Raw genomic sequence first — 15,604 nt, 5'->3', positions numbered from 1 at the left:
TGTGCCTTCTCCGTAACACACCATCCTCGCTTGGCTGGAACAGATCACTCTGTCCACTTTTCCTCCTTGCTCCTGGCCACACCTGCTTGATCTCCTTGGCTGGTTGCCTACCTTGCTCACCGACCTCTCAACACTGGAGACCCTGGACTCAGTCCTTGGAAGCTACTCTATCCACCTCCTCCCTGGGGATTTCCTGCAGTCAGGTGGTTTTATAAACAACCATTTTCTCCCAAACTTCTCAAAACCTGCATCTCTAGCCTCAACCCTGAAACTCCTGTTTACCTGTTCTTCACCATTTGGACGCCTAACAGATCCTCTTCAATTTAACGTGTCCCAAACTGCACTCTCAATCTTCCCCCATAAAACCTGCTGCTCCCAAAGCCATAATTTCTTCAGCACAGGATCTTGGGGTAGACACTTGATGGGCTTGTCCACTGAGTGAATGGCTATTCTCTTTGGGTCTATCCTTGGCCAACTCCAGGTCCTGGAGCAGTTTTATCTGCTCAGAGCTTCCCTTCCTTTGTTTTATAGTTTGAAATTGTGCATGGGATGAAGGCTGAACTTGGGGAATTGGGGTATCAGTTAGGTTTAGCTGCATGTATTGAAAAATCCCAACATCATAGTGGCCTCAACAAGAATATTACTCATACTTTTATAAAAGAGGTTGCCGGGCACGGTGGCTCACGCCTGTAATCCCAGCACTTTGGGAGGCCGAGGCGGGCGGATCACGAGGTCAGGAGATCGAGACCATCCTGGCTAACACAGTGAAACCCCGTCTCTACTAAATATACAAAAATTAGCCGAGTGTGGTGGCGGGCACCTGTAGTCCCAGCTACACGGGAGGCTGAGGCAGGAGAATGGCGTGAACCCGGGAGGCGGAGCTTGCAGTGAGTGGAGATCGCGCCACTGCACTCCAGCCTGGGCGACAGAGCGAGACTCCGTCTCAAAAAAAAAAAAAAAAAAAAAAAGAGGTCATGGAGAGGCAATCATGGTTGGTATGGCAGCCCCAAAGTCCTCAAGGATCAACTTTTCTAGCTGCCATTCACATTTCTTCATGATCCAGGATGGCTGCCCACATTCCTGCCATCACCTCCTCAGCCCAGGTACCAGCTGCAAAAGAGAAGATGGATATGCCCCTCTTCGTTCAGGGAGACTTTCCAGAAGTCTCACACCTTTCCACTTCTTGAAGGTGATGGGAGAACGTAGCCACAAGACCATGCCCCAGCTACCAGGGAGGCTAGGAAATGCCATCTTTCAGTTGGGCAGCAGTAGACCCAGCTAAAAGTCAGAGTTTTCTTATTTGGGAGGAAAGGGGGAGTGGAGATTGAAAAGCAACTAGCAAAACCTGCCACGTGGGATTGTGCTTTAAGCAGAAGCCATGGGGGCTGACTTGGCAGCAACCCTTAGGAGACTGGCTTCAATCAGGAGAAAAGATTATATTTTATTTAACATACATTTGAGATCTTAGGTAAATGAGTTATCTCCTAGTGGTTGAGAGTGTCGAGCTGTTTTGTGTCTGATGGAATTTAAACCTCCTCATATAATCTCATTTGTGTCTATAAAATATTTCCTAAGAAGGCCGGGCGCGGTGGCTCAAGCCTGTAATCCCAGCACTTTGGGAGGCCGAGATGGGCGGATCACGAGGTCAGGAGATCAAGACCATCCTGGCTAACACCGTGAAACCCCGTCTCTACTAAAAAATACAAAAAATTGGCCGGGCGAGGTGGCGGGCGCCTGTAGTCGCAGCTACTCAGGAGGCTGAGGCAGGAGAATGGCGTGAACCCGGGAGGCAGAGCTTGCAGTGAGCTGAGATCCGGCCACTGCACTCTAGCCTGGGCGACAGAGCAAGACTCTGTCTCAAAAAAAAAAAAAAAATATTTCCTAAGAAAAGAGAAGCTTCAGCCCACCCTTTTTTTAAGATAGTCTTGCCCTGTCACCCAGGCTGGAGTGCAGTAGCATGATCTCGGCTCACTGCAACCTCTGCCTCCCAGGTTCAAGCACTTCTCTGCCTCAGCCTCCTGAGTAGTTAGGATTACAGGCACCCGCCACCGTGCCCAGCTAATTTTTGTATTTTTAGCAGAGGCGGGGTTTCACCATGTTGGCTGGTCTGGAACTCCTGATCTCAAGTGATCTGCCCACCTTGGCTTCCCAAAGTGCTGGGATTATAGGCGTGAACCACCGTGCCTGGCCTAGTCCAGCCCACCTTTAAAGTTGCCTTAAATATAAGATAGTCAAGTCCTGATCAATGGAGTTAAAAATCAATATGAGAAAAAAGTCATTAAGCTTGGAAATTAAATCCCACTTCCCACATAGATGGTACTTCACTATTAAAGCTGAACTTTGGAAGACTCAGGTGGGAGGATCGCTTGAGGCCAGGAGTTCAAGACCAGCCTGGGCAACATAGTAAGACCCCTGTCTCTACAAAAAAAAAAAAAATTAAGTACAAAATTAGTTGGGCGTGGTAGTGCACGCCTGTAGTCCCAGCTACTTAGGAGGCTGAGGCAGAAGGATCACTTGAGCTGTAGTGAACTATCATTGAGCCACTGCCCTCCAGCCTGGGTGACAGAGTAAGACCCTAAATCAGGAACAAAATAAAATCAGGCTGAGAGTTTGAGAATGAGTGAACACATGAATATAGCTGAGATGCTGAAAGCAGGCGTCAGAAGTGGATGAATTTTAATACCTATTTCCTCCCCAAAGATGTGATTGTTTTGATGAAGTTCTTAGGCTAATTTCAGTGGGATTCAGAATTCAAGCATCTCTTTTCCTTACATCCACCTTCACGTACACCTGCTCTGGGCCAGATTCAGGGTGCAGAGGCCCCGCCCCAGCGACCTTCAGGCCCGACAGTGAACCAGGGTTCCAGGGGCAGGGCAGGACAATTTGAGTCAGGCTGGACTCCAAAGGGGCTCCTCTCCCCTGCATCCCCATCTGCAACTTGGTTTGTCCATTTTTTCCTTCCAGTTCATTCCTACCAGGTCTGCCCTGGATTGGGGGGACGGGCTTGGCATGGCCCTCTTGCTCTCCTCGACTTGCATCACCAAAGGATGCCTAGGATCATCCTTTCTCCAGAATGCTCCAGCTCCAGGACAGGGGGAGACGGCAGGGAAACTCTTCCACCCTGGGAGCAGCTGCCACCACACTCGCGCAGACCACCCACTCTCACCGCCCGCACCAGGCGCAGGAAAAGACCCTTTCCTGGGTGTATACCCAGTTCCTCCAGACAGAGCTGTGTCCAGAGCAGATTAGAAAAGGCTGGGGCAAGGGGACCCCATCCCAGGGCAACCTGACCCGCAACGTGAGGTGGAGGCAGGGCAAGAAAACTCATTCTTTAACATTGTTTCTCTAAAAGTAGACTTTTACATTTATTTATTTATTTATTTATTTATTTATTTAACAGGATCTCAGTGTGTCACCCAAGCTAGAGTGTGGTAGCACAGACGTAGCCCAAAGCACCTTCGACCTCCTGGGCTCAAGGGATCCTCCCACCTCAGCCTCCCGAGGAGCTAGGACTACAGGCGCACCACCATACCTGAGTCATTCTTTAATTTTTTTTGTAGAGAAGTCCCCAGTTACGCTGTGGGGTTTTAAAAAGCGCCTCAATGTGGCTGACCTTGGCAAAGATGGGGAGTGGGATTTGTGAGCTGTGAGCTCACTGCCTACGGGGAGCCCCCACTGCTCTCTGCAATGCCTGGAGTGAAAGCCACAGGTCCCCCATCCCCAGTGAGCAATGCCCCAGAAAAGTGCTTCCTGCCGCCAGCAGCCTATTGCCCCCTGGCTGTGTTATGGCTGCCTAGATCCACCTACCCACCAGGGTTGGCCATCACGCCCACACTGCACCTCACGGCACCACACCCCTGCCATACTGGTGGCCTGGCCTGCTGGGACCCTCCCGAGGAGAGGAGCTGAATTCAGAGAGAGCAGGGACTTAGGGGAGCCTGTCACAAGCTTAAGGCCCCACCTGAGTGTTCCTGCCGTGGCAGGCTCGAGGGAGGGTGCTCACTGGGCCTCCTGGGCCTTTCTGCTCACAGCTGCCGAAGTTCTCACCCCAGAGGCTCAGCTAGAGGGGATCAGAGGAGAGTGAAGGGACACTGAGGCTGAGGTGGGGTGTGGGTGGTCTCTCTTCCATGGCCCAGCCTTCCAAGAAGCAAAGGTTTCCTGCAGGGTGGGCTGAGGCAGCTTAGGTGGCAGGTCCCCAGGGGCAGGCCGTGGAGGGGGTGGGAGACCTCAGAGGGTCTGGGCAGCTTCACCCACAAACCTCTCTCATCTTGCCCAGGCAAGCCTGGCTGCAGCATCTACAGCTCAGCATCTGTGGATTTGCAGGTTTAATGGCTTCTGATCTGGTGTCCTCCAAGCCAGCAGCATCACCGTCCCTTCCTCTGCCCTGAATCATCAGGACCGCACTGGCAGAGGAACGCGTAGCCAGGCAGCCTTGCTGGTCTCCAGACACGGGGTGGGGGAAGGTGACCCAGCCAGGGCCCAGGGCAGGCTCCCAGGCAGTGACGGTCCTGGCCGTGCCAGAGGCTCATGCTCGCTTTGTTCTGGGAGGCCTGGTCTCCAGGGCCTGTTCTTGGCATCAGGGCTTCAAGCCAGATTTCCAAATTCCAAGCGACCTTTCTTCTGGCCTCCTTAGAGAGAGGCTCCTGCTGGCCTCTGTGTCCATGCACAGCCAGACTGGTCCCTACAGCAGCCCCTAAAAGGACAGCCCAGCCAGGCGCGATGGCTCACGCCTGTAATCCCAGCACCTTGGGAGGCTGAGGCGGGCAGATCACCTAAGGTCAGGAGTTCAAGACCAGCCTGGCCAATATGGTGAAATCCCATCTCAACTAAAAAATACAAAAATTAGGCCGGGCGCGGTGGCTCAAGCCTGTAATCCCAGCACTTTGGGAGGCCGAGACGGGCGGATCACGAAGTCAGGAGATCGAGACCATCCTGGCTAACACGGTAAAACCCCATCTCTACTAAAAAAATACAAAAAACTAGCCGGGCATGGTGGCGGGCGCCTGTAGTCCCAGCTACTCGGGAGGCTGAGGCAGGAGAATGGCGTGAACCCGGGAGGCGGAGCTTGCAGTGAGCTGAGATCCGGCCACTGCACTCCAGCCGGGCGAAAGAACAAGACTCCGTCTCAAAAAAAAAAAAAAAAAAATACAAAAATTAGCCCGGCATGGTGGTGGGCGCCTGTAATCCCAGCTACTCAGGAGACTGAGGCAGGAGAGTCGCTTGAACCTGGGAGATGGAGATTGCAGTGAGCCGAGAGCGTGCCATTGCACTTCAGCCTGGACAACAAGAGCAAAATCTATCTCAAAAAAAAAAAAAACAGCCCATGTCAGGCCTCAGGTGGTGCAGCCAGCAGGGAGGTGGAGACATTGGCCCTGGGCTGATGCCATCCCTGGCCAGGGCCAGCGTCACAGCTTCTTTCCCTAACTGTGTGATTAAACCCACTCGCAGAACATGCCAGGTGCTCCTCCTGGAGACACCCCTGGGAGCCCCTTCCCTCCTTCTCTGTCCTTGTCCTGCCAGCCAGTGTCACCCTGGGGCTACCTGCATTGCAGCCTGGAAATTCCCCATGACGACAGTCTCTTGGGTTCAGCCCCTGCTTCCCAGGGCACCCCCAGCCGAGATTCCTCTGCATCCCTGACTCTTCCTCCACTGAACGTGTTCAGGGGCATCCCCGGCTCTGAAATATCACGACCCATTCCCTGTGCTGAGCTGCCAGGGGCGCCCTGTCCGCCCAGAAGACCACATCCTTCAGTTCTAGGGCATTTCTCTCTTATCTTTCTGGAACTCCTGTTAATCGGGGTTTGGACCTTCAGTAATAGTTCCCTAGTTTTCCTAGTGTTTTCCCCTACTTTCTACAGCTTCATCTTTTTCTACTCAGGGAGATTTCCTCAACTTTACCTTCCGTCTCCTGTTTATGTTTTTAGTTCTGCCATCATATTTTGGTTTCCACAAGCCCTCTCTTTCTCCAACCATTGCTTGTTCCTTGGACGCTGTATCTCCTCTTCTCTTGCATGGCAGTGCCTGGTTTCTAGGCTTTTTCCTGCCTTGTGCATCGTTTTCTCCTGGTTCTTTTCTTATGGTTTCTATGTTTCATGTCAGAGGTTTCTCTAAAGTGTCTGGTGACACCTGGCCTCCCCTTCTCTCTGCGTCTTGGCCAGGAAGAGAGGCGGGGGGCAGATCAACATGACCCTTTAGCACAGCCAGGGTCAGCATCTCACCGAGGACCCTCCAGTGTCAGTGGTGGTTGGGGGAATCGTTTGTATTTTTTTAATCAGTCTCCAGCCTGGAGGGTCTAGGTCTGGGGACTGCTACCTGGGGCTGTTCTAGCCTGTTGCAGGGTAGAGGAGAGGTACTCCCACTGTCCCCAACTTTGATGGCCCTTCAAGCCTAGCCTGGCCCAGAGCAGCTGGTCACTCATGGAGCAAGAGGAGGGTGAGAAGGGCCCCCCTCTGCCCAGTGCTGCCCTACTGTCCTGCATAGTCCAGCCAGAGCCCAGGCCTGCACCGCACCCAAGGATGACGGCCTTTGCTGACAGGCCCCGCCTTCTCTGAGGATAGTTTGGGGGCCACATGTTGTCCTTAGAGCTGGTTCACACAGGGTGCCAACCTCACCCTAGGCAGCTTCTCCAAGGTCCCCTGGGAGGGGCTCTGGGCGAGTCTGTCCCCTGGAACTGCTGTGCCTCTCGAGTGTTCGGCGCCCCTGCGAGCCCTCCCCAGGGCCCTGTTCCCCCGTCGTCAGGATGGCGGTGTTGACCCCAGGGACCCCAGGCTCCTTCTTGCCTCAACCATGTGTGATGAGGTCACCCTCACCCAGGACCTTCTGCTCCCCAGCAGGGTCTGACGAAGAAACCGTCACCTTCCCGGGCAAAGCTGAGGGATGCTAAGAGGCTGGCTTGAGAGGTGCCTCTGTTCTCTGCCATGGGCCCCTTGCAGGGGTGGGTCACCCCATCCAGGAGGCATGGCTGTGGGGCCTGAGGGGCACTCAGCTGGCTTGGGGTTGTGGTGATGGGGGGCCTGAGGGTGAACTCACCCAGGCCAGCCTGGGCTCCTGAGCCACAGAGGCCTGCAGGAGACAGTACAGGACATGAACCTTGGGGTACCTGCCAGGGCCCTCACTCACATCCGGCACTCCCCACTGCTGCAGGTCCAGCACCCTAGCCAGGGCCCCCAGTCACATCCAGCCTCCCCGCTGCTACAGGCCCAGCACCCTGGCAGACTCCTGTTGCTGCTGGGGAGGATCCTGTCGCCACATCCCAGGTCTGGAGGGTATGACCTGCACCGTTTGTTCTTAGGATCCTGCCCTGAGAAGATGGCCTACTATGGAAAATGCATTGAAACTGTCATCGAGAAACTCGACAAATTTACACCCAAGAGGGACAACCCTGAGCAGTTCCTAGAGGCTGTGGCCCTCTCCCTGCAGGTAGGGTCTGCCGGGGGCTCCTGGGAGGCTGGTCTGCGGGGGGGCTCCTGGGAGGCTGGTCTGCGGGGGGGCTCCTGGGAGGCTGGTCTGCGGGGGGCTCCTGGGAGGCTGGTCTGCGGGGGGCTCCTGGGAGGCTGCACCAATGGCACCTGTCATGCAGCTGTTCTCGTTAACAGCATCAAATACCTTCCTAACGACTGCCTTCCTTCCAAACGGGGAGAAGCTGACAGTGTTTTCCACAGAGACCTGCTCTTTGTATAGGGAGGTGCTCCTGGCACCCAGAATGTGTGTCAGGCCAGGCTCTGGTGAAAAGAAGCCTTGGCCAGAACCCGGGATATGACATCCACGCTGAGGTTCCATCCTCAGTTAACACAGACGAGAAGGGTCAGCCCTGGAGTGCCCCCATGCCCCACCCCCACTTTGGAGGGCATCTTATCTCGGGAAATGGGTCCTCCATCCCCCAGGGGCCCCAGGGCTGTGGCAGTGAGGGTGGGTGAGGTCACAGCTTGCGCTGTATTTGTGGTAACCGAGACTTGGGAATCACTGACCGGGTCTCCGACAGAGGCAGGGGCTGGCCTGGGCAGTGAGGCCCCTGGGGAACCGAAGGCTGCAGGCATCCATACACATCTCCTTCATCTTCCTACCCACACCTGGAAGAAGTCACAGGCCCACCTGGAGGCTGCCCAACTCTTCAGCTCCTGTCCTCCTGTCCCTGGGTTTTCCTTAGAGCTCCATCCTGGTCCTGGCAACCCCTGCAACCTTGGCAGCCCCACCCCACTCAGGGGCCTCCCTGTCACCCAGTCTTGGCTCCCACCCCCAGGTGCTGATCTCACATCTGCCACCTGTCAGTGGCAGGTGCCCAGGGAACAGGAGCTTGGATTGCAGGGCCCCTGCCTCCAGGAATGTGGGACGTGGCTCCATTGGATGGGGCCTCCAGAGGAAGCTGAGCCCACCGGGGGAAATCCTGGGGGGCTGTCTCATGGGCCATCCCGGCCCATCATTGCCCAGGAGCAGAGAGAGGGCACTCGCCCCCTGGAAGGAGGGCGCTCGTAGCAAGTGTGCTAATTCAGGCCGCCTGCCTGTCCTTGCAGGCCACAGCCTTCTGTGCTGCCGTGCTCTGGATGAACTTGGCCTGTGTATGCTGCTTTCTGCGTGGTCCCTGGGGGCTGCCCTGGCCATGCTCCAGCCCCAGCCCTCACTACCTGCTCAGACGCACCTGTGCTGCTCCCCTAGGCCACAGTCTGAGCCCACCTTCCCTTGGGGTAGAGTGAGGGATTCATCCTTCATTAGTTACCCCTGGGGCAGCCTCAAGAAAGCCCAGAGGGGAGGTGTTGTGAGTAGGTTACAAAGGCTGCAGGGGTTGGGGCCAAGGCCTCTGCCATAAGAGAAGGCCTGGGGCCCTGACGCATCCCTGCTCCCAGCTTCTGGAAGAGGCGCCTCCTCCGGCTGGGGCCTGGCAGCAGCAAGGAGTGGAGAAGGGAGCAGGGCCTGTGTGCAGAGCTACAGGCTTCCATGGGCACCTCCTTCCCTCTGCTTCAGCACCCTCCGGCCCCCAGCTCTTTCCCTGAGCCCCTAAGCACCGCGGGGAAGTGACGCAGACAGCTGGGGCCCAGATTCATCTACACTCCTCTTCCCACCTGAAGGCCCCAGCACCACGGGCACACCTCTCGTCCCACCGGCCAGCCCTCCCTACACCCGTCCACAACAGACAATAATGAAGGCCCAGGTCCCCTTGGCCAGAAACCTGTCCTGGGAGCTGGCATCACCCACCCCACTGCCTGGGCCCACCTGCAGCCCAGCCCCTCTGTCCCGTCCAAGAGCAGCTCCAGCAGCTCCTCCTGTCTGTCCCCTCATTTCCCTCGGGATCTTTCCTGTCAGCCACCCGTGCTGCTACTTCTCTCATCCTAAAAACATTTGTTTAAAGTCCTCTGGGCCAGGCGCGGTGGCTCACTCCTGTAATCCTAGCACTTTGGGAGGCCGAGGCGGGCGGATCATGAGGTCAGGAGATCCAGACCATCCTGGCTAACACAGTGAAACCCGTCTCTACCAAAAACACAAAAAATTAGCCGGGCGTGGTGGCGGGCGCCTGTAGTCCCAGCTACTTGGGAGGCTGAGGCAGGAGAATGGCGTGGACCCGGGAGGCGGAGCTTGCAGTGAGTCGAGATCGTCCCACCGCACTCCCGGCCCCACTGCACTCCAGCCTGGGTGACAGAGCGAGACTCCGTCTCAAAAAAAAATGAAAAATAAAAGTAAAGCCCTCTGTACTCCTCTGCGGCTCCCGCGGTCCCCGCCTTCCAGACATCTAACAGACTCCTTGAAGTCCCTGCCAGGAGCGGCAGCTCTTCCTCCATCCTCCCTCACGCCCCTCCCGGCAGACTTCCCCAGCCCTCCACCCACGGCCGGTCTAAGTCGCCCCCCTCCTCCTCGTTGCCAAATCCAGTGGTGCAGCCTCAGCGCCTCTGACCCAGCTGACCCCGCCCCCAGCTCCGGGGCCTTCCAATCAGCTTCCTGGGTACACCCCCCCCCCGCCCACCAGCCAGGCCTGCCTCTCACCCGGCAGCCACTGCTTCGCGGGCTCCGGCCTCCCCTGTCGGGTGTGCGGGGTGCTGCACACACTCCTGGTCCCCTCACCTGCTGACAGCTCCTGCTCCTCCCTCATCCTTGACCTCTGCAGAGCCTGGACTCACATCTCCCTGGGTGTACAATGGGCACCTCCCGTGTGACCCGTCAGCAGGTGAATGAATTCATGTGACCTCCCCCGAGGCTGCTGATTCCGGTATCCCCAGTTCAGCCGGAGGCCACTCCGTCTCCCCTTGCTTGAGTGGGAACCCTGGCGCCTCCTGGGCGCCCTCATTCCTCTAGCCCACATCTGTCCATCATCAGCTCTGCCTTCAACTCTGCCGCATGTGCACTCTGCTCCAGCGGCACTGGTCTCCTAGTGTTTCTGGAACATTCCACGTGTTCCCCGCTGCACTAGCTGTTGCCTCCACCTGAGAAACTTTTCCCCTGACGCTCTCTTGGCCTGCGCAGCCACACAGCACCTTGGCAGGGAAAGGGAGTGTGTTTACCCCTTCCTCAAGCAAAAAGTGGCAAAGTTCATGTCTTTATTTCTTGATACTAACCATTACAGAAAAATGAGTTTGTTACAACAAATAGTTTGGATTTGGGTTTGTTTTCTATAACCCACAGATTATTAATGGTAGATGAGACTAGTTGCTACCTGGCAAGTCACAACGTGACGACCACAGGTGTGCGTTTCCACAGGGAGCCTGGCACACCGATAATACTAGCAAACTGGCAGAGGCAGACACAACGGATCATCCAGAGGGCTGCGCAGCACGGGCACAGATGCTCCCATTGGTAGCAAGGAGGCTTGTTCCTCAGAGGCACTGGTTTTTCAGATCCTTTCTTTTTTTTATTATTTTTTATTTTTGAGACGGAGTCTCCCTCTGTCGCCCAGGCTGGAGTGCAGTGGCATGATGTCAGCTCACTGCAAGCTCCGCCTCCCAGGTTCACGCCATTCTCCTGTCTCAGCCTCCCGAGTAGCTGGGACTACAGGCGCCCGCCACCATGCCCAGCTAATTTTTTGTATTTTTAGTAGAGATGGGGTTTCACCGTGTTAGCCAGGATGGTCTCAATCTCCTGACCTTGTGATCCGCCCGCCTTGGCCTCCCAAAGTGCTGGGATTACAGGCGTGAGACACTGCGCCCAGCCTTTTCAGATCCTTTGAAAAGCCCCTCACAAGCCTGAGTGGAATGGTGCGTTAGATCCTGATCCAGTTTGGACAACTCGTTTTCCTCTCCAGCTGTCAATAAATTGTTGCAACTCACTGATTTTGCTAGGCCAAGGCTCAAGACTGCCACTTGCCAGAAAATTACACAATACATAAACCAAATGGCAGACTCTGGACAGCAGAGTGCGGTGAAAGGCAGTGTTTTGGGTTAAATTGTGCCCCCCCCCCCCCAAAAAAAAAATACTAAGCCAGGCATGGTGGCACGTACCTAGTCCCAATTACTAGGATGTCTGGGGAAGGAAGATCCACTTGAGCCTAGGAGTTCGTGTCCAGTTTGGGCAACATAGCAAGATTCCATTTCTCTCTAAAAGAAAAAAAATGAGCCAGGCATGGTGGCTCATGCCTGTAATCTCAGCACTTTGGGAGGCTGAGGTAGGAGGATTGGTTGAGGCCAGCAGTTTGAGACCAGCCTAGGCCACACAGCAAGACCTTTTGTCTATTAAAAAATATAAAAATTAGCCAAACATAGTGGCACGTGCTTCTAGTCCCAGCTACTCGGGAGCTGAGGAAGGAGGATTGCTTGAGTCTAGGAGTTAAAAGCTACCATGAGCTATGATTACACCACTGCACTCCAGCCTGGGTAACAGAGTAAGATCCTAGCTCTTTAAAAAAAATGTTGAAATTCTAACCCCTGGTTACCTATGAATATGACTTTTTTTAGAAATATAGTCTGTGTAGGCCGGGCGCGGTGGCTCAAGCCTGTAATCCCAGCACTTTGGGAGGCCGAGACGGGCAGATCACGAGGTCAGGAGATCGAGACCATCCTGGCTAACCAGGTGAAACCCCGTCTCTACTAAAAAATACAAAAAACTAGCCGGGCGCGGTGGCGGGCGCCTGTAGTCCCAGCTACTCGGGAGGCTGAGGCAGGAGAATGGCGGGAACCCGGGAGGCGGAGCTTGCAGTGAGCTGAGATCGGGCCACAGCACTCCAGCCTGGGCGACAGAGCGAGACTCCGTCTAAAAAAAAAAAAAAAGAAAGAAAAAAGAAATATAGTCTGTGTAGATGTAATTAAATTAAGGATCTAGAGATGAGATCTGTTACAAACCACTGTGGGACTAACTAGCCACCTGTCCCTTTGCATCTTGGATGCACCCAAGGTCAAGTCCAAGAAGACACAGGTTCTCGCTGTGAGAGTAATTGGCTCTCATGCTTTCAGTGTGGATTGCCAGTTAGCTCTCCACGGAGATCCACTGCTGCTCTCCCGGGCAGGTAGGGAGCGCTTGTTCCCCTACACCCTCCCCAACCTCATGTGCAGGCAAAAATTGTTATCTCTGCCAGTCAAATAGGTGGGGAAAGTCACTTTATGTATTTTTTTTTTTAATTTTTTGAGACACTCCCTCACCCAGGCTGCAGTGCAGCTCATGGCTACCTCCACCTCCCAGGTTCAAGCAATTCTCGTGCCTCAACCTCCCAAGTAGCTGGAATTACAGGCATGAGCCACCACACCCAGCCATCATTTCTCTTGTTACATTTTCCTAAATTTTGAAGCAATATGTATTTCACTTTGAACCATCTGTTCGGACCTGTATCTGTTAGGAAACTGTGTTTGGATCCAATAAAATCCAGAGAAGCAGTAACTTTAATCAATTAAAGGTATCTTTGCTCATATGAGAAGCAGTCTGCAGACAGGCAGTCTAGAGTGCCTTCAGCAGTTCCATGGTGCCATGAGGAGCTCTTTCCATTCCTCTCCACGCAGCCGCCTTAACACGTACTATTGCCTCATAGTCACTAAATGGCTGCCCTACCTCCAGCATTGCATCGATATCCCAGGTGAGGAGAGGGGAAAGGCAAACAGTATAAGGCATGTGCCTTCCTTTCAAGGTGCTTTCTTGGAGGCCACACCTTGCAATTTGTCATTACATTTTACTGATTAAAACTGTCACATGGCTCTATCATCAAGGAGAGTTGAAAATATGGTTTCAGCTGAACATATTACCATGCCCAACAGGACGGCATTCTTTCTGTTAGGTGGAAAGGAGGGTAGAAGGGATGCTGTGTGGCCCTGCAGCCTCCGTTTCCTTTGCCTGCTTTTCTAACTGACTTCAGGCTTTGCGTTACTGATGAGCAAGTATTGGTGACATGAATCACAAATCCTGTTGTTAATCAGCCTCCTGGCCCTGCACCCTTCCCCTGCACCCCCTCCCCGCAACCCACCCCGGCCCGGCCCTGGTCTAGCTCTTCCCCAACCCTGTGAGTCCAGCAGACAAGTGCACTTCTGGAGGTGCTGAGAGACCCCTGCAGCGATGGTGAATGCTGGACCCTTCACTACTGAGAGCCTGCTGCTGTCCCTGGTTGGGGACTGAGGAGCCCTGAACTTGAGCAAGGCCCAAGATTTTATCACAGACTCAGAGACTCTTGGGCAGCCACAGGCCGGTCTCAGCGACAGGCTGGTTCCCCATTAGGAGCCAACTCCTGTGGCAAGGGCCTCCCCTGCCTCCTCTGGGAGAGAGAGCCCACCTGGCCTAGGCCCATCTCTGCTGGCCGGGTCAGAAGGACCTGGTCCAGGGCCCCTGAGGCATGTGTCACCCCTTGCCCCCAGCCCCAGGCCCCTCTCTGTGAATAGGCTGGGCACCACGTGTCCTGGCGGCCGCCAGCCCAGCATTAGTGGCAAGGACCTGGCTGTGGGCCTGGCATGGACTGGGATGTCATTTACTAGCTTCTCACTTGGCTCTGCAGCTTCCAGGACCCTCTGGCCCAGTGTGGCCCTGCCCAACCCGCCTTGCCTGGGGCTGATGGCACAGGGCTCAAGGCTCTGACCTTATTAAAAATGCATGCTCACACTTCCAAAACACAGACGTCATTGATGAGAAGTGGAGTCGCCGTTGCCTGAGCCGGGGAGGCCAGAGGAGGTTGTCAGCAGCGTCCCGCAAAGTCATCACCCTCAGCGGCCATGCTGACTCACTGCTCTCGGAAGGGTCTGTCCTGGCTCCTGGGCTTCTCTGACAAGATGTTGTCAGTTACACGGGGGGGAGGTCAGTGCCCTCGGTGTGGGTACAGCCTGGCAACTGCAGGAAACAGAGGGAAACTGAGGTGCCAACCCCCAGCAGAGCCCCTCCTGGCAGCTCAGCACCCACCGAGCCCCCTCTCCGTGCCCAGCCCCACTCACAGGATGTCACTGGGTCCCCGTGATCTATGTATTCTCTTTCCTCTCTGGCGAGCGCCCAGGTGACCGTCTAGCCAGGAAAGGGACAGTAAACAAGCCATGCCGTGACTAGGACAGGCCATGTCCCGCGAGGACTGGTCAGGAGCACAGTCCTCACAGCCGTGGGGTGATAGTGCCAGGAGGAGGTCGCAGGCAGAGGGAACAGCCAGTTCCCCGATGAGGAAACAGGAGGCCAGTATGACTGGAAGAGAGCCAGGGCGGGCCGGGGACTCCGAGGGAGCTGGGCATGCCCCTGCAGGGCCTCGCTGGCCACGGTGAGGAAGGACGCCTGAGGCAACATCCATCTGAGAAACCTCGCCCTGACTGCTGGGTCGAAAAGAGACTTGAGGGGAAGCAAGAGGAGAGGCAGGGAGAGCAGCTGGGGTCCCCCAGCCAAGGGGCCAGGAAGAGAGACAGAGAGACACGCTGGGATCAGGGAACCGTGTTTACTGTGCCACAAGGTTGGGGGCAGTAAACAAGGGGCAGGCTTGGGCGGAGCCCAGGAGGCTGGTTTCAGACGCACTCATGTGAGACGTCTGCCCCAGTATCCAGGAGAGGCCCAGCGGCAGCAGGATCGAGGTTTTTGAGTTCAGGGAGCGGTGCCGGCTGGGGTGTCCATTTGGCAATCAGAATGCTGTCAGCCTTGAAGCTGGCTGCGATCACTCAGAAAGTAGATAACGAACAAACGTCTCCATAGGGGAACTGCACCCTGAGCCCCTCCAATATGTGGAGGCTGAGAAGACAAAGAGGCACTCGCAAGGGAGTCCTAGAACGAAGGGCTGTCCCCGGGAGAACGTTGCTACCAGCTGGCATTCCAGGGGGAGTCCAGAAACCAGTCCTGGCACTCCCAGGAGAAAGGGATTTAAATTTAACACGGGGAACCTTGTGCTTAAAGCCGTTGCAAGGGCTGGAAGAACTCATGCTGAGTCAGTCCTGGCTCCCAGCTGGTCAGGGCACTGCAGGGAGCAGCTCCCCACCACATGGAGTGGGAGAGGCAGGGGCGAGCAGAAGGCTCTGGGAAGCCCAGCATCTACCACCCCTGGGGAGCTGAGGAAAAGAGGCGTCCCCCAACCTTGCCCCTGCCATTTCTCCCATAAGTGTATATCTTGCTAGCAGAGCCCAGGCTGCACCCAGAACCCCAGAGGCAGAGCTGCTGAAGCGGGTAGTTCTCAGGCCTCCAGCCCCTGCACTGCAAGGGCAACACTAGAAGGGTGTGGAAATGGCCCTATTTGCAGAGCAGTACCCAAAAT

The 15,604-nt window shown here is 55.4% G+C and overlaps 2 protein-coding genes across 2 annotated transcripts in view; one reads left to right on the top strand and one right to left on the bottom strand.

Moving 5' to 3' along the window:
• Window positions 1-9,943, bottom strand: part of ZFYVE28 (zinc finger FYVE-type containing 28) — a 165,354-nt gene extending 155,411 nt beyond the window's left edge. The window contains exon 1 of the mRNA XM_050792260.1: window positions 9,936-9,943. The gene's annotated coding sequence lies outside the window, so the exon portion shown is untranslated. The remainder of the gene's footprint in view (window positions 1-9,935) is intronic.
• Window positions 1-15,604, top strand: part of CFAP99 (cilia and flagella associated protein 99) — a 44,925-nt gene that overhangs the window by 1,142 nt on the left and 28,179 nt on the right. Inside the window, exon 2 of the mRNA XM_050789974.1 lies at window positions 7,292-7,419. Coding sequence (XP_050645931.1) covers window positions 7,309-7,419 — 111 coding nt within the window. The 5' untranslated portion in view covers window positions 7,292-7,308. The remainder of the gene's footprint in view (window positions 1-7,291; window positions 7,420-15,604) is intronic.

Source organism: Macaca thibetana, chromosome 5, assembly GCF_024542745.1.
Source record: "Macaca thibetana thibetana isolate TM-01 chromosome 5, ASM2454274v1, whole genome shotgun sequence".
Classification (NCBI taxonomy): domain Eukaryota; kingdom Metazoa; phylum Chordata; class Mammalia; order Primates; family Cercopithecidae; genus Macaca; species Macaca thibetana.
The sequence above is the reverse complement of the archived record's forward strand: the minus strand, read 5'-3'. Positions and strand labels throughout refer to the sequence as shown.